The 23,427-nt window shown below is 40.4% G+C and overlaps 2 protein-coding genes across 12 annotated transcripts in view; one reads left to right on the forward strand and one right to left on the reverse strand.

The window, feature by feature from the left end:
- Positions 1-23,427, forward strand: part of LOC137479290 (potassium/sodium hyperpolarization-activated cyclic nucleotide-gated channel 2-like) — a 278,557-nt gene that overhangs the window by 74,585 nt on the left and 180,545 nt on the right. The window lies entirely within an intron of this gene.
- Positions 1-23,427, reverse strand: part of NTNG1 (netrin G1) — a 143,529-nt gene that overhangs the window by 56,552 nt on the left and 63,550 nt on the right. For all 9 annotated transcript variants that reach the window (XM_068199671.1, XM_068199668.1, XM_068199667.1 and 6 more), the window contains exon 3: positions 120-292. In XM_068199671.1, the coding sequence (XP_068055772.1) occupies positions 120-292 (173 nt within the window). The remainder of the gene's footprint in view (positions 1-119; positions 293-23,427) is intronic.

Genomic DNA, 23,427 nt, shown 5'->3' on the forward strand with positions numbered 1-23,427 from the left:
TTATACACACCGAGTCAGAAAGAAATGACAAACCTTTGCAAACATTAATCTTCCTTCAGAGTCATGATATGGGGCAGAATAGTAATAATGAAATATCCTTATTATACAAAAATACTTACAGATATTAGCAGTGCCCTTAGGTATAGGCAGATAAGAACCAGGGCTCCATGGTCGGCCCTGATAATTCTTCTTGCATTTTCCACAGTCTGGGCCCGTTGTGTTATGCTCACATTCACAAAGTAGTCTTTTGTTTTCTTCTTTACAGCCAGTAGCATGAAGGTTGCACTTACACCTAATTTTAAAAGGCAAAAATAAAACAAAGTGGAGTATTATTTAGAGGTGAGGTGAGTTTAAGCTCAAGTTTTAGAAAAGCATGTCCTATGGCAACCGCTTGATTTCTGTGCCGTCCCTCTAGTATTGTTCTACCTTGAAAGCATGACATCACAAGACATCCCTGCAAAGAGCAAGTTGCAGATCTTCAGCTTACACAGGTCTAAAACCAGAAATGTCACTAAGACTCCAAGATGCTGAATCTTGTTTTCACTCACGCAGCTCCACTGAGAACAGATAAATTATTGATATTTTTTTTAAAGATAGGTCTATAATCTTGCAAAAATTTAAGAGTTACTATTCCCAGGAGAAAAACAAGTCCTCTGCTTAGGTCCTTACAGAATCTGGCCCAAATTAAGGTCCAAATTACACCCTGGGAGCCTGAGAAAACAGACTTCATTTAAATATCCTCTGCAATACCACATTTCAGTAGAAGGAAAGCTCACTATAATGGTGTCTTGCCATTCTTGTTCAGCAAGTACTGTCTTGTTCAGAAAGGAAATTTCTTTTCCTGCTTTAATTTAATATAGCTGTAGTAGCTGAAGGTCAGACAAATTATTTTGGTAGGCACATTTAGTTTTACTTGGGAAAAAAAACCTAATCAAGCCTTGTGACAAAATCATTAGATAAACCAGATTTTGCATCTGGTCTTAAAACAATTGTATTTTCCTTAAATTCCCCTTTTTTCCTGAAACTAGGACACTTACAGAATGGGAAGTTACTTTCATAAACAGTAAGGTATTTTCACCTCGTTCCATCCCTTTCCAATGGATGTCAAAACCAGCTAAAATCTATTTCTGTTTGGGGCTGGAGAGAAAACCAGTACTTAATGACCTTTCCTGTTTGTTTTCCTAATGACTGTACATCTAGTAATTTATAGGGTTCTCATGTGGGCATTTGTCACCTGCTCCATACAGTGACCAATAATTAGAGCAAAACAACATGTGGAATGGCCAAGTGCAAATTAACAGCTGTCAAGCTGACTTCCATTTGGAAGGAATATGACCTGAAGCAATTGGCCACATACATATATATCCCCAGGGTAAAACAAGCTTGCAGTTGTCATAAGTAGCTGCTGGAGAAAATCCACAGGAATATGTAATACAGTAGATGGTGGAGCATTCTCCTCTGTGCTAGAAATGAATGAAACTGCTGTTATTTGAGCAATGCTCATTCTAAAGAGAAACAGGTTCAACACCTTTAAAATTGAAATTACTAAAATGTATTCAGTATGGTGGACAAGAGAAAGAGAATAATTTTTACACAATTTACAACATATGTGCGCTTGAAGACTAAATCAATGGTGAATTTTTAGTGAGTTGCCATAGCAGAATGAAAGATGCTTTTCTGGGCATCAGTGAATGCCATCTATCTATTCACTAGACACTGCACATTTTTGTAAAGTGTACTGCTATTAAAAAAGCCATGGGTTGCTGTCCACAGGAATATGAAAATGGAACACTCCAAACAGGACAGATATAGAGTAAGAACAAGACCAAAAAATAGAGAAGAAAAGCAGGAGAGACTGTCAAGTAACTAGAACAAATTGGAGAGAGGAAGGGACTGGATTTCTTTCAGAAGCAGATTTCTGTTTTATTGTAGGGACTCAGTGTCGGAGGCAGCAAACTGTTCTAGGCAGGAGTAAAAAAAGTGGTTGATTCTGAGGAAAAGCTGTAGTACCTAGTGCTCTGGAAGGGTGCTGCAGACTTGTACAGGAACTGAGATGGGGGAAGATAAAGGTATGTTCATCTGCTAATTGGAATAAATATTCACAGCTCTTTTAACAAGCACCTGAAAATAAAAAATAGTTGTGTCACAAAATCTTGTGCAAAATCTCTTTGCACTTCTTAGATTCTTTGCTTGTCAGATGTTCCTGAAGAGAGGCTGACCCTTCCTGAGTTTTGCTTGCATGGGTAAAAGTCTTGGATGGACTCTGGCTTTCTCCATCCTCCTCTGCTTCTATCCAGTCCTGTTCCATGCCTCTTCAGATATATATGCAAAACATATGCATGTATTTATATGTATGGATATATATACACATACACAAATATCTCCCATATAGCCTCACCATTTCCTTTTACTGCCCACTTGCCATAATCCCTCTGTGTCCCACCTGCTTAAAGGCTGCCTCCTCCTTTTCCTGATTTCCCAGACAGGAGGTTTCCCATGGGTAGCACAGCTCTGCTGCCCCGGTGCCTGTTTTTTTAACTTCTTAGGTCAAGACTGCTGCAGAGGAAGTGCTTGTCAGCCCAAGGTGCAGCACCCACACCCACACCAGGCAGCTGTTCTGGGGTGCACGTGGCAGGGTCCTGCACAAGGCATCTTGTGTGACTGCAGCCACCAAGCCCCACCAGACAGAGACAATGAGGCATCCTGGAGGGCTGTGTTTGTACCAGATACAGCCAGCTTTGCACAGAAACAGCAAAATGCATTTTAGAAGTAGCTGGCAACCTCCTGTCAAATTTTAAAACCCTATTAACTGAGATTTAAAACGTACAGCCCCCATATGGGCATTCAGACTAAATACACACAAAAAACACAAAGTAGGGACATTTTAGCCACTTAGCTTCCTAAATGGAAGAATTGCTAAATGGCTTTTCTTGTCCTAAACCAGTAGAATAATCAAAGATTCATTCAATCAGTGCCTTTATGCAGATCAACTTATTCATATGCTTTATATGTATTTTTGAAAGCTTTCCCAGCAGAATTACCCAGAATGCTGCATCCCGTCTTAAAAGAAAATTCCAAGTAATAATAAAACACTGAAAAACCCTCACCAAACCAAACTCCAATGCATGCTGCCCCCCTCAAAAAAAAAAAAAGGCAAAAAAAAAAGCTATGTGGAGCAAGTAATGTAGCCTTCTAGGAGTATGATTTAAAGTCAATAAGAGAAACAGTAAGTTTGATCACTGGAAAAAAATAAAGGGCTGATCTAAAACTTTTGTAGGCAGAGGATAGCCCAAATCTAATGTTAATAACTGAGCGAAAAGAGAGCCAACAATGGTGAATTTCCAAATAATCCTCAGAATACTCCAAACTTAGCTGTGTACACTTTGTAATGAGAAGAAGAAAAGGAACAAATGCGGTCACTATGTTTTACTACAAGACTAGCTAAAATGAAGGTTAAAAGTACGTTTATATTAGAAAGGTCAAATTTGACTTAATAAGAGTTAGTTATACTAGTCACAAAAAGAAATATTTAAACCCCCCCCCCACTAAACCCAAAGCACAAAAGATCAGATAATGTGTGGTAAAAACTTTGCCTTCTTAGTGTATAGGCAACAGAAAAGTTGGGTTTGGCTCATGATTATTTTCATACAAATATGAAAAATCTGTAGATTAACAGAATCTGAAGTGATTGAACTTACAGTCTTGTTAGTGTCAGCAACTATATATACGGAGTAAAAGAGTGGAAGCCTAAGTAAAATAAGATGTTCGGAAGACTGAACCAGCAGCTCTGATTCCCCTCTTGCACCATTTTTTCTTGTTGAAGCCACTTGACAGACCTTGAAGAGATTGATCATGATTTCCACTGCAAACCAAGGATGTAGCTGAACAGTGAATGTGTGTAAAATGCAGGCAGTGCTAAACCTGAAAGAGAACAAGAAGCATCTGTAGAAAGCAAATGGGAGGGTACTGTGTCTGGGGAAAACCAAGCCAGTATCAAAATCTGTGGTGTATGTGGAGAGAGAAACAGGGAAATAATATTTCATATGCTTTTGGTTTTTTATGAAGGGTGCACTAGGAATTGGGCAATCTGTCCCAGGGACCTCATCAGAGTGTACATATGCACAGTCTCAGAGAATTCTGCAAAGAGAAATGTGTGTTGTGCTTGAGGGACAGACTTCTCTGGATGACTGAGAGAGGTAAATGAGCATAGCAGGGCTGAGAGATGACTAGAGTACAATAAAAAGCTGCTTCTATTTGCAGGATAAGCAGTAAGGAAAACAGAAATATTTAGGGTTACAGAAAGAAGGCTATTTTGGTAAAAGCAGCACCCAGACAGACCATGAGAGAGCCACTCTTTTGATGAGATCCACTGGATTGTCAGTGGTGTGAAAACAAAAGCAGCACAGTCTGGACTTCAGGAATTTCAGCTGTCAATGAGCTGAGCACCACTGATCTGGGAGCTGACTTGGGCTTCCAGCAGATCACTCAAGATGTGCAATCAGCTTCCTATGGAGGATACCCAAATTCATCTCTTTGTATGGAAGATTACCTTTCTTTTCTACTCCAGAGAGAAGGAAGGATTTTGTTATCTTATATGAATATCCATGGTGATAAATTATTACTGAAAATCCTAGGTACCATTTGCAATTTTATTTACCACTTGCTTTGAAGGCTGTTCCTAGCTGTTACTGCTGTCAATCTGAAATACTAACAAAAGGTTTAATTACATACAAAGCACATTCAACACAACAGTCCCATAGACCGTGTTGATGCTTCAATTGGCAGAATGTGCTTGCTTTGGCTGCTTGTGTAAGAATGGAGAAGGTCTGAAAACCTAAAAAACTGATTTCACCTCCAGTGTACTGAGTTCCATACAACAGTATTCCATGCCTATCTTGAAATCCAAAGAAGAAAGTCCAAGTCCTGTACAGGGTATGATGTATACACACCCAGAAAGGCAATTACTGGGTAGCAGTGGGTGGGTAGCAGCTGCTGGCACACCAAGTGGGTTTGCCTGTGCACAGAAGGGGATGATGGAGCTGTAATCAGTACAGCAGGTTTGAGAGCACAGGTTAAGGTCTGGGAAACAGAAGAGGATCTGTGCTGCAGCCTCTGCACTGCACTGGCTAACAGCTTAAGGGCAAAATCTCATGTAAGGACACAGCAAATGTTAAGGGCAAAGTGCAGTTCTGAGATACAGTACATGCTCATTGTAAATGGCACTGCTGAGGTCTAATGCTTGTATGACTTTACAGAGAATGACTGAAGTCCATGATTATAAATATCAACAACTCCGTGGACAATTAGGTCACGTATGGAGAGATGTAGGCCTTGAAATGGCTTTCTACCTGAAGGGAAAAGCTGTCTGCCATTTATATCTGGTGACAGTTTTTGCAGACTTTTTTATTATTGCTCCTGGTGGGGCAGCTCTGTCAGTGCTGAGCTTGTGGAAGCGAATGCCATGGCCCCACAAAACTTGTCTGCATTTGGAAACTTCCAGCCTGATGTTTCTGCAGCACAGTGGATATCCATCTTCCCAGTTCAACCTGCACGGACTCCCCCTGCTAAGCAGCCTGGTTATAGCACACGCAAGAACACATTTCCCTCAACGTGCAAATTCAATTTTGAATCACTGGAGATTGATATTGCTGTCCAATGCTATAAACCCTAATTGTGTGGGAGAACAAATTTGTTTTTCTGACCACTCATCTCTGACAGACTCATTATTTTGTCATAAAGCAATTGAAATGATATTTTTGGCAGTTACATAAGGCACAGGAGCGCTCTGGCGCACTGACGGAGCAGTGCTGTTGTGGTGGGAGCCCTGGGTGTGCTGTGCTCCTCACAGACTCTATTTACATACAGGCAAGTGACATTAAAATGCTGTAAATATCACTAAGGTAATTGCTAATAGCGTGACGCTCTCGCAGGAGAGTGCCAACCAACAGACTGGGGGCACGTGAGGGGATCCTTGATGTTCAAGAGATCGTTCATGAGAAAGAAAGACAAGAGGAGCTCTTTGATACATTTTTAACGACTAGCCATATGTTCCTCACTTAGTTACATCTTTGAATCATTCTAGGTCATTGCCAAAGTTTAGAAAATTAACTTGAAACCAACTTGGAAGCCTCCTGCACAGACTCTTCGCTTCTGCACGCCACGAGTCGGCTCCCTGCTCCCAGGTAAGCAAAGCCTGAGCTTGCAGAGGAGTTGGTGTGTTTGCTCTTCACATTACTGCCCCCACAACGAAAAATACCATCCCTGCACAGTTTTAATTAGGCATTTTAAAACACTGTTGGCAATGCTAGGAGCCTTAGTCAGCTCCCCAGTGCTAGTAACTACTTCCAGCACCTTGTTACAGTTGTCCTAAAGGACCTGGCCGGGTTTATCATGACATCAAACGTGTTAAGGCTGTCATCTACATTATGCCTCTCAAGCTTACTAATGACCTTGAGGCAGCTTCCCCAGTGAGGTTTAGTTTTCTAATGTAATGTAGACAGAGGAAAATTCCACATTACAAATACATTTGAAGTGATACCTCAGCCTAGAAGGAGGATGAGATGTAAATTGAGAAAGCAAAATCAAAATATACCATGAAATCTTTGCCACTGAATCATTACTTTTCAGGTTTAATTTTTTTTTTTTTTAACTCTTTATGAGACAAATTCATCATAACTTGAAAAACTGTATTTACAGGTAAGTTACAAAACTCTTGCACTGTTGAGTGTACAAGGTAAATATCATTACTTAGGTAAGTCTGGTTATCCTTCAATTTTCTCTGACAAGTGAACACATTTTCATTGAGGCTTATAGTCTCAGAAACATGTTGGCTGAACACTATTATTCATTATATTGTAAGATTTTTCCATATAATGTCAAAACCCCAAAGTGTGCTGAACTTTATTGTAGTTTTCTAAGCTTAACAGATTTTTTGGGGATAAAAACAAGTATAAAGGATACTGTTATGAAGAAATAAAATTACTGCTGGCCAATTTATTTCTGTGGGGATGCAGCAGACACTTTCATCAAAGTGGTAACAAGATAATTACTGCAATCTTGGCTACCAATGCTCGCTGTAAGGACTACCCATCTGAAGTTTTGAGCTAAAAGGGTCAAAATCACCTATGGACTGTAGACAATCAGAAAATGGCATGGCTTGCTGGCTGCAAGTAGGTCTGCTGAACAAGTGTTCTGGCTCACATGAAGCAAAAAAGTAACTTCTGTTTTCTATTAATATTTTTTTTGACTCATATGAGTATCTCAGGTCCACATTGATGTATGGAATCTAAATGCAGAGAGGGCACTGCATCTTTTTCTGGACATTAGGAACAAGACCCCTGTAGTCTGGTGGTTAAATGTAGCCACTATAGTGAGAGTAATGAAATATGAGTCCTTTTTTTCACTTGTTTATTTCTGGAAATGCATTCGGTGACCAGATTTTTCCCTATCCTTTTCCCTGAATTTATCTAATACATCATAATCTCTTACTGAAAAAAAAATTCCTTTGTGGAATAGGGCTACATCAATAATAAGGGATAAACAAATTTAATAATAACAAATATAACTTTGTATAGGTAGATATATTATTCTTTCATTTACAAAGCAAGGACTAATGGTGGATCAGGTTTTTAAGCTTCTTAAATCTGTAAGTAGCTTTGTGATTAGAAAAGAAGTTTAACCTGTGCTCAGTAATCCTGCTGCACCTTAGTAACTTAGAATCCAGAGATTTACAGAAGCCTCTTCAACTTTACTCTTTACTGTTTCATTTTCACTGCTAAATTTGGGAGGAAATTGAATTAGATTCCCACAGGCAGTATGGAAAATTGGGGAAAATAGCTTCTTATTCTCCCTCAGCTGAATATAATGTATCTAGTGGGGAACAGCAAAGCCGAGGCACAGAGAGCATGTTTGCTTTGCTTTCTCAGTGGCCTACTTCCATGCAGTTTGGAGAGCTTGAAATTAAAATAGAAAACAAAGTCCAAAAGGGCAGCATAATTCCCTCAGTCCCAAGGCTCACAGGAAGCTTGCAGGGCTTGGAATTGACCACTGTTTGCACTAAGCCAACCCAACAATAAGAGTATGGAAGTGCTAAATTTAAATATTAATAGGATTTATTTTGTTCATATGCTAGTAAGCATTTCTATATACTGTCAAGTAAATGCTGGCCATACCAACAACTACAGCATCACTACTGATCAATTTATATCTCAACCTGTATTAAGATTGATTATTGTCTGATCAATGCATACTATCTTCCTTTTGAAGCAAAACACATTGAAGCAGGTCCTTCTGGCTTTGCTTCTCCTTTTCCCCCGCCTCTTTCAGACAGAGGGCCACAAGCTACCATACTTTGCCAAATAAACTATAAATGTTTCTGAAATGCAGTCGTTTACCAAATGACAGCCTTCCAGACAGAGGCAACTGAAAATGTTGCAGCCTAGATCAACAGCACTTATCACAAACACAGAAAGGAGGAGGCAGTAACTTGAGCAAATGCCTTAGTAGTTAAGCATTTATGACTGTTCTGAATTTGTGACTGCATAAAAAAATGTCATAGACCAACAGACATTCTGACTTTAGAAAATATTCAGACTTTCTTCTGTTTCTTAGATCCAAAGTCTAAAAGTAATCTACTGATGCTTATGTCTAATAGAACAGAACAGCTAATTATGAGTCCAAGTTAGTTCAGTTTACCACATAAAAAAATACCTATCCTTAATATTAAATACTTTTATAAACTTAGCCAAGTGGAGTGGACACATGCTTTTTCTAACTTTGATTCCATATTCTCTAAGTGTTAAAGCAGAAATAAATGTCTGACTATATAGCTGCTGTTAGATGCTGTAGAAAACTAACTTCCATTCCCTTCCTAAACATTCATTTTTGCTTTTTTCTTCAGAGGTATTAGTTTTTATGGAAATGTGTCAATAAAGAAAGTGATTATAAAATCTGCTAGAGTTTGCCAGCAGCGTGTTCTGCAAATACTTTCACTCGTGAACACGCTTTGTGAGATTCTTAGCTGATGTAAATCCATCTGGCTCCTGTAAATTCAATGAATTTATGTTAGTTCACACTGCCTGAAATGAAGCCTAATTTGTTTCCAGCTTTCATTCATATTTTCCTAAGCTTGGTGGCTGTATTTTTAGGTAACAACAGATAATCTTCTTCTAATTTTCAGTGGCAGGTCCAAGGCCTTGAATAATCATGGGATGGAAATTGGGAATCAGTGGAGGATAGGTAGCCCAGGTGTGACGTGCTTAGGGACAGGACTGCTGACAAGGCAGGATGCCAGGATTACACATTGTTTCCATGCATCTATTTTGCTGTAATCTTTAACCTTAGAAACAGGAAGCTTTTCTTACCCACACGAAGGATGCTGACAAAGGTGGTCATGTCTCTCCCAGAGAAGAAGCAAAACCTCTTGTGAAGATGAAGATGAAGACAGTTTCTTCCAGTGCTACCAACTGGTCATTTAACACTAGTGATTGTTTTGGTAGGTTCCCAGACTACCAATGAAGAACTGAGAAAAAGTAGCTGATGTAACCTCTAAGTACATCAGTGTTACAAGTAGTTTTGCTTTTTCTTTCTCTCTCACTTGAGAATTTTTTTCTTTCTCACTGGAATCCCTTTGGTCTCACCTACTAAATTGCTGTACTTCCCACAGCAATTGGTGTCTTGACACAGAGAAGGGTTGAGAGGGCAGAGGGGGAAGCAGGTGTTGCAGAGGTACTACAGAGCTCAGGTGTTCTGAGTTACCATGATGTATCTCCTTTTTTAGTTGGTTTGCTCTAAATATCAAGGAAAACTAGGAGATGGTAAAAACCTGAATATCCTCAGCTCCCTATAGTGTTACATATCAGAGTGGCAAGGTGTACTGGGACAAGAATACATCTCTCTCCACCCACCAGCTGGAATAACAGTCTGCTTGGCAGTACCCTGCCACTGTTTGTCTGATAGTGCAAAGAAGTTAAGGAGCATGTTATCTGAGATTTGACAACTGCTCATTGCTATCGGGATATTAAGAAAGAAAAGATATTGGTATTTTAAATTCTCTCGTGCTGTCCAATGTCCTTCTTAGCCAGTCTTATTTTGCTATCCATCATTGGGCAGTTATCATTATCAACAAGTCAACAGACATGAAAAGATACCTGAAAACCACCTTCTATCTTAATCATGATAATACCACCAGCAGAATTTAACCGCTGTATTGCAGCAATTGTAAAAGTCTCTACCACAGCCTGCTAGATTTAAGAACGTGGTACACAAACCTTGCACGAAAGGTGCAGCAATATATCACTGCAAAGTTTTATAGCTTAAAAATTTAAAAAGAGAAGTTAAGAAATCTTCAGAAGTCAGTTTTTGTTCTCTTTTCTCCTGATACAAATCTGAACACTGTATTTGAAACTCCCGGCATTGTGCTAATGTGCATCACCATTTTCAAGTTTATTGAGAAATCAATTTTTCTGGGTTTAGTTTTATTAATAAGTACCAGTCTTACATCTGCTCAGCAGCACTCCCAAGAAAGCTGCTCTAAGATGCTAGCGATTACGCCAAGCTTCCTGTCTTTATTTGTAAGTAGTATTTCACAGCATCAGCTGCCAGCTGGTCCCAAATTCTTTTTCCCAGCACAACACTGAAAAGGAACAATTTGGTGTGTGGGAGGTCTAGAATTGTGGCCGTTAAATTACCATCCAAGTGGACATGGTTTACAAATCCCATTCAAAAGTGTAATTTAACTGTCTGCAGTGGGAGAAATTTTATTCTCGCATGCAGCAATACCCCAAGTGAGCTGTTAGGAATTTGTGTCCATGACTGATGCAGGACAGACCTGGCTGAAGCAGAAGTATCTTTACTAGCTTAGAAAAAGACTCAGGGCATAGCACCTATTGTGTCACAGTAGGGAATAAAGTATTTATTGTCAAAAGAGCAGTTTTTTTCTACATGAGAAACAAGCAAGGTTAATTTTATACTGATTTTGATAACCTTTGGGGGACTATAACCGAGAAAAGCAGCATAAAGATATCCGTGGTGCACACAGAATTCAACACCAGGGAAACCAGCTTTATGAAGCCATACGTCTGCTGCTCTTCTTAAAAGGTTTTAAAGCATTTCTATTTAAGAGACCTCCCAAAGACTCATTTAAAAGCTCAAACGTGTCCCCAGTAGTCACTGCTGTGGATGGTATACATGGAAGAGTGGGGTATGGGCTGTAACTGGTTGCCTCCAAGGGAGAGAAAATACACCTTGTGCTGCTCTGAGCAGTGCTCCTGGAGGAGCAGGGGGTGTCCAGGGCTCACTGCTGTCCTTGCTGGTGGAACCTCTGCACCCCAGGCAGCTGCAGAGCTGGGAGGGCAGGGGCCCTGCATGTAGGCACAGAAGGGGTGATGAACAGCCCACACTGGCTTTTGGCACCAGGTATCACCTGAAAAAGTGAGACCTCTGATAGCTTAAATGCAATGAATAGCCAGGTCCTGCTCCTGCAGTCAGTAACAGGAAAGGTTTTCCTGTGGGTGCTGCTATCAGGATTCAGTGAGGAACCTTCTCCCCTGCTTATTCTCTGAGAGGCATCTGTTGTGACCAGCTCTGCTTTAAATCCCTCTTGTTATGCTTGTGTCTGCAGGTGAGGAGATTTTACAAATCAAAAAGTCCTGAGGAGATTTTCACCTCCTTTCCAAATAAATACAAACACCAGGGAAAAAATGTTTCCAAGAAGATGAGTTGTATTGAGAAAAAAACAAACACAAAGCAGAATCATTTATGGAGGCTGTCTAACCCTGCCAGAGGTGCTGCTTCAACCCCAGTGACAGGAGCCATGCAGGATGTGCAAGGATATGGAGTTGGAGCAAGAGAAAGGAGCCAGCAGAAAAGCTTCAGGCAGGTCATCAGGAGACCTGCTTACTTCTTTTTGAAAAGAGCCAGGAAGAAGTCAGACTTTTATCCAAAGATAAAAGGTCTATTGAACATATCCCCGTTTTTTTGCTATGTATATTGGCCACCTTTAGGTGCTTTAGGTGAACCACCAATACACACAAGCAGCAATAAAGCACACCAAAAAACAAAGGCTAAGTTTTCTTTCCAGTTAAGTTTTGTTAATGGTTACATATGACCTAACAGTCCCTGAAAAGCCCAGGCTGTAAGTACTTTAAATAGAAAAAATCAGATTTCCTTTCTTTTATTCTTTTTGTTTTATAGAAGATGTGTTGGGGAAAGGTAAAAAAAAAATGTTGATAAAAGCACTCTTTTATTTTCAATATCACCATGAGATGTCTGGACACTGTTTGGACATTTAGAAAAACTGCTGCGGTAAGTGAGGGCATAAATAGGAATGTAATTCAGGTGGTTGTCTTTTCAGACTTTTGAGAATCCAGACATGAAAACTTTTGGCATATGATTTAGTGGCCTGTCCTCTTCGTGGATATTTTAAAATGATAAATATCTAAAATATTTTTGAATTGTGCAGACTAATGCTTGATTCTGAAAACTAGCTTAACACTTAACATTTCTCTTTTCATGCTCATTCCTACCTTCACCTCATCTGCACAGAAGCCACTGCCCGAGGTTCAGCGCTGTAACCACCTGGAAAGGCACCTTTTTACCCAGGTAAACAGTGTCCTGCTGCCCTGCTGGTTGTTGCTGACATTACCTGCAGGTGCTGCTGAGTTGAGGCTTGGTGCCCTCCGTCCCTGTGCAGCCCTGCCGTGGCTCCCAAGGCTCGGAGCCCATGGCCACTGCCAGCTCCTGCTGCCACCTCTGCTCCACACCTCTGCCGGGCGAAGGAGAGCAAGGTGCTTAGCATGAGGGCAGCTTAATTGATCTCTTTTTGAAAAAACCACATAGCTGAACTTCAACTTTAAGGATAATTATAAGGCAGCTGTGTTCTCTTTATTAAATCACCATTCTCTCATTAAACCAGCAAAGCTGAGAGTGCTTAACGACCTGTTCAGAGCTGCACAGGAAAGCTGAGTTAAGATTTCAAAACTAGTTTTCTCTTGGTGTTTTCTTTTGTTTCATTAGGGTTGACTTTTAAAATGCTTAGGCCTCACAGCTCCACCTAAAGCAACTGGGAATTGGTAGCTGCTTATTATCAAAGCAGACACTCCCAATCTGCTTTAAAACACATAGAGCTTTTACAGTTCTCTTTTTTGCCTTTTATTTTCCTTTTGGTTTTTCATCTCTATTGGAGTCATAACTTGAAAGAGAAAAGTGTAAAAACAAAACAACATTTCTCAGTGTTTATCATGCTAGCCTCAATTTTTTAACTTCTAAATTCCAAACAATATAAGCTCCTTGTCACAGAATAATTCCCTCTGGAATGATTATGATAAGAATTATTTGCCAGTAGTGCCATTGCAAGTAATTGATTTTTTCAGCTCACTGACTGAACTGAAAGAAAAACTGGGGGGAAAAAATCATTTGTGTCAAATGAAATGTGTAGTTTTATTTTCAGATTTTAAACTACATTTTAGAATATTTTTCACAATTTTTAAAGAAAAATATTTCCAAAGGAAAAATTGTGTTTCTTTTGAGTTTTTTAAAAAATTAGTCAAAAGTATTTACTAATGTGGGTTAAATTCTGAAGATACTTTCAGCCATCCCAGACAGAAATTTCTTCTGTGAATAATTTATACTTCAAAAATACTAATCCTTTCTCCTGCTGAAGAAAACTCTATGAAAAGTGAGCTGCTGAAGTATGCCAAAAGCAACTTAGCATCCTACAGCTAACTTAAGATACTGAAAAAGAGATACTGGGTCACCCTATTTCTAGCCCTGTTGGTTATAACAACACAACAAACACAATGCTATATGTTAGGAGTAATTTTAAACAGTTTAGGAAATAAAGTCCTAAGTGTATCTTTTTAATTTGGGAAAACAATTCTTATTTCATCTAATGTACTTCAGTTGTTGATTTTGTGTAGAGAAAGCTTATTTTCTTTCTCAGAAATACCATATGTCAGTACTTTTTAATTATAGACAATACTTATTGCTATCTTGAAGCCAATACACTGGATAGAACTGAAAATGTTTTATTATGTTGTATTAAAGTCAGAGGAATTATACAAAGATGGGAGAAGACTTTTTAGTATTCGAATGCTTGAGATAGGTGATAAATGGTCCTGTTTTCACTTTCTTTTTACCAAAGAAAAATCTAAAGGGAATAATTTAATTGCAGAATCACAGAACACTCTGAGTTGGATGAGACCCACAAGGTGATCCCTAGATGGTCTCTGGGTTTGACTCCTAATGGCTGATGTGGTCTTCTCAGAGGTGGGTGGCCAGAGCTGGGCAGTCCTGTGCAGAGGCAGCTGGAAAGGAGCACTGAGACCTCAGATGGTGAAAGGCAGAGGGGACCTGGCTTCTGCCACTGGCCTTGGAGCTGCAAGTGGGTGCCATGTGGACATGAGCAGGTGCCATGTGGACACGAGCAGGTGACATGTGTGGACATGAGCAGGTGCCATGTGGACACGAGCAGGTGACATGTGTGGACATGAGCAGGTGCCATGTGGACATGAGCAGGTGACATGTGTGGACATGAGCAGGTGACATGTGTGGACATGAGCAGATGCCATGTGGACATGAGCAGGTGACACGTGTGGACACGAGCAGATGCCATGTGGACATGAGCAGGTGACATGTGTGGACACGAGCAGGTGCCATGTGGACATGAGTAGGTGCCATGTGGACATGAGCAGGTGACACGTGTGGACACGAGCAGGTGCCATGTGGACATGAGCAGGTGCCATGTGTGGACACGAGCAGGTGCCATGTGGACATGAGTAGGTGCCATGTGGACATGAGCAGGTGACACGTGTGGACACGAGCAGGTGCCATGTGGACATGAGCAGGTGACATGTGTGGACACGAGCAGGTGCCATGTGGACATGAGTAGGTGCCATGTGGACATGAGCAGGTGACACGTGTGGACACGAGCAGGTGCCATGTGGACATGAGCAGGTGCCATGTGTGGACACAAGCGGGTGACACGTGTGGACACGAGCAGGTGACACGTGTGGACATGAGCAGGTGCCATGTGGACACAAGCAGGTGACATGTGTGGGCACACATACAGGTGCCCATCACGGTACCACCAATGGTGGTTTTCCCCCAGTGCCAAAATAGCTCTGCCATTGGGTTTAGTATTTGTCCTAGTCACAAACTTATGTGACATGGGACAAGAGACTTTGTGTATGTCAGTGTGAAAAGGGGTTGCTGACACTGCTTTGGGAAGTTTAAGTGACAAAGGGCTGGTAGTTTTAAAGCCTTGTATTTTAAAGTCTTAAAATTCTGACCTAATGTCAGATTAGAATAAAATAGTGATCGCTTATGGCCTTCAAGTGCTCTGGAATATTTATTATTCATGTTTGTTTTTAGCAAATACTGGGTAAATCAAAGAATGTTCACACAGATGCTGCAGTGTCCTCTAAGATGCTAGGAACATGTTTTTGTTGTCTATGAAAACAGGCATGCTGGGGGGTCGAATTTGATCCAGTGGCTATAATATTCCGTGTACCAGAAGAACTAAACAACTTCATTTATATTTTAAATGTTTCAAATCAATACTTCCCTTCATGTTCTGTGACCCCCGCCAGGAAACTCTTATAACTGAAAATTTAAAGAATAGATTTTAAGTTATGAATAATGTAAGGCTGTTGTAGGGGAAAGCAACAGTGAAATACTGCTGACAGAAACAATCAGTACATGTTTATACTGAAGAACAAACTTTAGCAATTCCATCTTTCATAACATAGCTTTTAAGATCCTATAAAAACTTTTCAGTTTTCCCTGAAATGTCAAGCAATCTTCTTCAGCCTTAAACTCCACTGGAAAATATACAGGCTGTTTCTGTTTCTAAAAGACTGAGCTAATCTGGAAGTAAAATGTATGAATATATTAAATAAATAGCTCTATGAAAAATAATTGAGAACTAATAGATGCAGGTAAAGAAAGAGCTTAGATTTGAAAAAAACCCACAGAAGTCCTTAATACAGGGCAGTCTAGCAGTATCTATTTTTCAAGCAGGTTATTACCAGGAATAGATCTAGCAAGATAGGACAGGATCCATTTTGGGGCACAGACAGTCAGATGGTGAACAAGAGCCTCCTTGCACTAAAGCATTCTTCAGGGCATAAGTGTGCTGCTTGAGTTTTGCTTGCACACTGACAGAGTTGCCATCCTTTGAAAAGAAGAGGTATTTGTCCTATAGACCTGTTGAGTAGGAAGAGCCATGGTGCCCTGAAAGAATCCTTATAAAAACACTTGCATGACACAGAGCATTATCTTTAATGAATTGGGGCATAATTATCACAAACTCCCTGAATTATGCAAATAAAAAAATCAAGAAGAAAAACATAATGGCCACTTCTTTTTCTAAGTAATACTTCTGGGGATGAAGGAGTTATTGTTTGTGTCTGATGTGTTTATAGCTGTGCTCTCTCTCTCAGACAATGAGGGCTGCAGAGGGGAAGGAGGGAGACAGCTCACTGGAATTTAGGATGGTGCCCACAGCAGTCATGACCTCCTTTCCCACCACTGCTTTCATTGTCATTCCTCATCTATTCTCATGCCTGCTCAGCATTTCCTCCTGCTGACCTACCCAAGCCAGGAGGGGGAAGCATTACGCAGGACTCAGAAGTGTCCCCAAATCTTGTTAAAGCAGTTCTCTGCTTGCAAACTGGGCAAAAAACATCAGGAGAGAAGAAGGGCAGCACTTGTAGATTTTCTGGTATACACAGATTTATCATGATAAATAGCAGATTGACTGAGCCAAATGACTTAGTGGCCATATAATCATATCACAAAGGGGCAAGCTTCTGGCATCTGTTCATCTAACAGAAGTTGAATGTAGCTTGTTTTTTTTTTTTTTTCTTTTTTGAGAACACAATATTTCTATTACTCTTCTTTTTTTTTTCCCTATGCAAATCACTCCTGTATTTTGTCTCAGTTTTACCCCTTCATAATATTCTCTGGGTTTTCAGATGCTGACCTACTTGTGAAGGTAAAGAACTCTATAAAATAAGGAAAAAAGTCTTAGTCTGTAACAGGTTTCTCTTGAGATGCCAGCATTGCAGAATGGGAACTCTGAGAACACCCCCAACAAAACAGGTACCCCCTCTCAGTCTTACCAGCCCCCTGCTCCTGTGGCTGCAATGTAGGACAAGTGCCCTGCTCTCCCCTACACCTCTGGGCAATTCTTTCTCTTTTCTTGTTTGACTAATGTAGTTATAGCAGCTGGTTTTTTTTTTGTTTTTTTTTTTTTTAATGTGCTAAGTTTATGATGATATAAAAAGTACACATTTTATGTGTTAGGACTTGGGGGAAGCTCCTGCATACAGGACACTGAGACTGGACTTTATGTTGTATTAACTGTTTGCATTGCAGCAATATTTGCACAACTGTCCAAAAGGTGTCTCTCCTCTTACAACATACACTCAGCCCATTTTAAATTGCTGAATCTTTTTCAGTGGCAGTAAGCTCTTTTCTTTTGTGGTCCTAATATATGCAAGAGATTTTTCAAAAGCCCTGGTATAATAAAATACAGTCAAAATTTCCAAAATCTCCAATTTTTTCCAGGAGTCAGCATACCACTGTTACATAATTTAATTTTAAATGCCAAATGTCTCTAAAAATCTGTGAGTGATGCATCAAGTGATGCTATTTGGATGAAGCCTTTAGAGCATATGTATCTCCTCTCCACAACTCACAAGCAGGCTGAATGTCAGCCACACACTTGTGCATTTGTTAGTCAAACCATGGGTATGACTGTACATGGAGGAAAGCAGGGAACCTTAAAAGTATATCCTTTGGAATCAAAGCCCACAGCCCTTTGTCATCCCCGTGGTATCGCTGTCTTGCATCTCTCCTATTTAAAGCATCCATATTTTATGAAGCACTAACAGACAAACAAACAAACCAACATACAGACCACAAAGTCAGCATTAGTCTCCAAAAGCAGTTAATGGAAAGATGAGATATTTCAGGATCTACTCTCTCAATACAGTGATTCAGTATCTTTAAAACCCTAAAGTTCCAATATGTGTTTTAAGGCATCAAGTCTAAAGCACGAGATATTTGTACGTGGCAGAATGGAGGCTATTGCTGTCATCCACCTGGAAGGATTACTGTTGGAAAGAATCACCACACTGAGAGTTACTCCTGCAGTGTCTAACTGACCTACCTGATGAGAAGGTACAATGATGCAAACTGCTTTGGGTGTGTAAGGGTTCTACACTGTTGAAACTTTCTTTCAAGACATGTACACTAGAGGGGAAATGAAATACTATTTTTCATTTTAGTTTTCATTTCGTCCAACTCTTTCTCCAATCCTCCTTCACCACTCAGGAATAAAACAAATGGAAAAGGAGGATGAAGCCCTTTATTCATCCCTGCCCCAACCCCCCCCCCCTCCCCGCCTCATCTAGCTTCTGGATTAGGTTAAACATTTTCTGTAGCAGAATATTAGCAGTTAATGACACTCAGATTATTTGATCTTTAGCTCATTACTAACTGTAACCCACCATTCTCAAACCACAGCTTCCCATCTTTTAATTCTTCTCCTGTGCTGCAGAGGGGAAGGAGCTGCCCTTGCTGGCAGACTGCAATTCCTAGGGGACACAAGTGATTAAAAATGTAACTGGTTCCTTGCTGTTTTGCTGTCCTGCTGGAAGAATTATTTCAGGGGCATTCATAGGAAGAAAGGCATGGTTCCATAAACACAGGATCCATAATGAAGCTTGTTAAATGATAAGCAATTTTCTGCATTGACAAAGTAGAATAGCTTGACTTTTTTATTGCAAAGGGAGATGTTGCTCCTGAAGGTTTCCATTCCTTCTTTGAGCCACTCGGGCAGCGACTCCCCATGCGCTACAACTGAAGGAGTGATGAGCACGTCATGGAAAAGAGAATCAAAGATAGTGAGAAATGAACAGCTGGAGGTATGCAAGGTGTGGGATGAGGGAAGGAGGATTTCCCAAAGTGGGTCACTGACAAAACAGATGCCTTGTCATACTGCAGCTCTGTCCCCTGGCCCCACTGCCATTGTTGCTCCCTGTTCCTGCTGGCTCCACTCCCCCAAGGGAACAGCAGGTTGTGGGACCTGCTGTGCTCTTAACTGCAGGCCTGAAATGGTAATTAAAAAAAAAAAATAAACCAACTTTTCCAAGTCAATTCATGGTTGTGCTTACATGGCCAAATCAACAGCTCTAGCTCTGTCTAAGGGAAGAAACAGCCCACAGTTCAATAAATATGAGAAAAATCTAAGGCCAAAGAAAAAGATCAGATACTGAGAGAATGAATTTCATGTTTCCTCTCCTGCACAAAAGGCTGCCAGAGTTTCCTGGACTCCAGTGTATGTTCATTTGCTTGGATTGGCTTTTCTGAACAGGTCTAACCCAAAGCACTATAGAACCATTACCAAATCAATGAAGTTAAGTTACTATGGTTATCACAATTTCAGTAAACACCACACCAACATCTAAAGATCCTTAATGCACAAGAGAGTTGAAGGGAAAAATAAGTAAAATCTGTTTTACCACCTATAAAAGTCAGAAACAATAAACAGTCCTGCAACCATTCTGTATCTGGTAACTTGCATTAAAATATATATAAAGTATTCTGGGAACTGAAGCAATGCTTCACTTCAATAAAACTAATGTAATTAAAGAGAAAGAATCCTGTTTTTCCTCTGCTTGCAATTTCAAATGAGAGCTTCCTAAAACTTGTGACCATTGCTGGAATCCAATTCAGGACCTCAGCTTATCAAATTCCCTGCTCTGGCGCCATGCCTTTGAGGTATTATGAAGCGATGCTCATCACAACATCCCTGTCTATAAATGCTCCCAATAACTTTAAAGTGCAGGCACCCCATTTTGAAACAGGCCAGTGTTCACTGTGAATCAAAATGGAGTCACCAAACATGTGCAGCCTTCAGCTGGTGCTTCTTTTCTTGCAAGGTAACAAAGGAAAATGTGTTAGCACAAAAAGTCTCCTTGTAACATTTTAAACTTGGAAAGCTTTGCAGGACAGCACACCTACACAATGCCACAGCTTTTTGAGACCCTCTAGACCACACATTTTATTTTGTAATTCATTCTGGGACTGGGAAACTGCCAGGCTAATGAGCTCTCCTGCAGCCTCTTCCCCTGCAGGTGCTTCGCTGGAAGCACAATCTTAAATCAGACACGGCCATGCCAGACGTAACCTCCTGAACAAACACCAGTCCTCACTCCCAATGTGGTCTGAGCAAGCCATAGCAGCACTACCATCTGACTTTGATGAAATCACAAACTTCTTTTCCATTCAGACAGTGGAAGCCAAATTAATTCCTCAGCTTCTTCAATGCTGAGAGCCACATCTTGGGAATTCAATAGAGGAACATATTAATCTCTCTGATAGGTGATAGTGCAATATATTACTGATGGGGGAGCCAGCACATCAGCACTGTGATAGTGACCCTGACCAGCAGATGACTGAATGGGTAAGGAGTGAAGGAGCTGCTCTGGCTTGAAGGCACAGCCTCAACTCTGGCAGGCAGTCCTTCACTCTTGCCCCACTGCTAATTTTCCAATGCATTACTTTGTGACTTGGGTATCCAGGAAACCTCATTACGAAGGTATGTGACAGCCCCTGATAATACATGTCTGTGGCAAAATAATTGATCCCTCTTTGCAGTGGTGATCTTTAATGCTCCTAAGGTTATTAGATGGCAGGCACCCTTTGATGGTCTCCAGCGTAATACGTTACCAGACAGCAATGTGCCACCTATCTATCACTTACAAAATAATGTCATCTCTGAAGAAAGGCCTGGCAGTTGGGGTTAGAGGAGGAAGGGGGTTTAATTATATTTGTGGATGAAAAGATGTCCTGAGAAAAGTGTGCAGACTGATTATTTATTGGCTGTTCAGAAGCACTCAGCACAATATAAGGAAAACATCAGGCTCTCCAATACGGTGGTTCACATTGCTGTTACATTCTCCAGCCTTGAAATCAAGTTCAAGCTGAAGAACAAAATTACCTCTTACAATATGTGGTTTACTTCAGAAATGAAAAGGGTAAGAGATGTATTAGCAATGTTGGCATTAGTGGAGGCAGCTGTTTTTAGATATTTGGTATTTCAGGGATGTGAGTTGAGCACCATTACTAGAAGTACAGCTTACTATATTCCTCTGCTAACTTTCCAACAGTGAGCAGATGGTTACCCTATTACCAACCATTTGCATTTAACATATTGTAATGATTTATATACCACATGTCACTGAGCAAAGTAAAAACAGTTGACGGTAACTAATTAGTTGAGTGTAAAGATGCATATCTCAATGTATATATCCTTATTGTAATAAAATTTAATCTTCTTGGTTGTTATTAGTTTTAATGTGTGGTGTAACAGAAATACTGGTGGCAGTTAAACGTGAAACATCATGTCACTTTGCCATTGAGACAGTATTGGTATCATTAATATTTCCACCAGCACTCCCTTACATGCCTATTTTGTGAATGATGATGCACAGAGGGTAGATTATAACAATCCATTGTTCTTCTCTACCAATCCTTCTTGAGTGTATTTCAAAGTACTTCATAAATCCTAATGTATCAGATATTGGCTCATATTACAGGACAACACACATGTGGAGAGGGTGGAAGTGGGAATGCTGCTTGGCAGAGAGGAAGTATGCTCAGAGCTACCATAAAGACAGAAATGGATTTAAGAGAGAAAATGAAAGGGTCTTTGAGGGAGTTTGCAAGGAGCAAGCAGACAACTATTGACATTTACATGAACATCAAAGTCAGAAGATAGACTCAAGGGTTCAGAGGAAGAACATTAGAAACCTGTCCTGCCCAACTAGAATATGGGCAGGTGTATGTGCCATGTATCGCACTATCCATGGTAAGTCCCGAGGCCTGATCAGATGTAACCTACAGTATGAAGTATGGATTATCTGCCTTATCCTGAAATGGTTTTTGTTCACTTTTTGGCTTATTTCAAAATGGTGGCCATCACCCCAGACACGTCAAAATAATTGATAGTGAAGTACAGCTGGGTTTCTCCAGAGCATAGCAGCATTTCCAGCATAAAAGTCTAGATGAACTGTTGTGTGAGCAACCAGGTACTGTTAACAGACTGACTCTAAGGCTTCAAGGACTCAGTATGTTGCAAAAATTACAGGTGGTCTCATTTGGGAGTGGCAGTATGTCAAGAAGTTCAGCTGTTCCTGCTCCCTCCTAATGTCATTAGGACACCTCTTGCTACTCAGCTTCCTTTCATTTCTACCATATCCCACAAATCTCCGGGGACACAGTCTGTTCTCCTGCAAAGGGCTGCAGCCAGCATTCTGCTTTCCTGAATGCGTCAGCAGCCAGACTTTCTCTTGGGAATACGACCTGCAGTGTAACTCCTCACCTCCTTTTCCCTGACCGTATTGCTGGCTGCTGAAATTGCAGCATTGCCAGTTGTTTCTGTAGCTCTTTCCTTACTTTTCCATGAACAAGATGATAATCTACGGGAACAGAATTACGGCAGTGTTGAAAACTTACCCTGTAGCTCAGCCCAGTTAACAATATGCTTCACCTGTGTTTTACTGAGGATTTTTCACTACAGCCTGCTGTGATCAAATAGGGACTGTGATGATTCCCTTTGAGCATGTGTCACTATTAGTGCTGAGGTACAAAAATCCTAGAGGTGGACTCCAGAGGGAATGGTAGGAAGGGTCTTGCAGACCACACATAGTGATACTATTAGACCTTGACTAATTCACTTTGTAGTTTCTGAATAGGTGTGACTGTATCACTGGACTTAACAGAACTGGCTGCTTTACATCAGCTCTATCATACGGACATGAGACAGGATGAACAGACTGAGAGGTATGGGTTTTTTCTCATTTCTTTTAAACAGAAGGTAGGATAGCTGCCTGACTTCTGTCCTCCCTCCCTCCTTTTTTTCCCCTTCTGTCCTCCCTTCCTTTTCATCCCTTGTTTTCCCTCATTCCTCTTACATGCATTTGAAACTCTATGGGTTAATAAGGGTAACTTCACTCAAATTCCTTCTGATTTATAGGATGGCATCTGAAACTAGTATCAGGACTGGTCTCTTGTTTCAGTACTTAACTTGTTTCAAAAAAATGGTAGTTCCTATTACTTGTGAAATAGTTGGAAATTTTTAACCTTTTATGTGATAATATGTTGTACCACTCCAGCTTTAACTTCAACCAGAAGGACATCCCTGTGCCAGGAATCATTTGTATATGTGATACAGGAGATCCTTAAGCTTATTTCATTAAATTGCACTCTTTTCAAATGAAAAGCTTAAAGGAAAGAAAGTTTCTGCAAGCTACTGGAGTCACTGAATTTATTCAGAAAGGCTCTTTGGGTTGCTTCTCAGCATACAAAGCAATACAGAAAGAAAAATCCTCATTTCTTTCATCAGGATTTTTATCTCTA

The sequence above is a fragment of the Anomalospiza imberbis genome, chromosome 9 (assembly GCF_031753505.1).
Source record: "Anomalospiza imberbis isolate Cuckoo-Finch-1a 21T00152 chromosome 9, ASM3175350v1, whole genome shotgun sequence".
In the NCBI taxonomy this organism is placed as follows: domain Eukaryota; kingdom Metazoa; phylum Chordata; class Aves; order Passeriformes; family Viduidae; genus Anomalospiza; species Anomalospiza imberbis.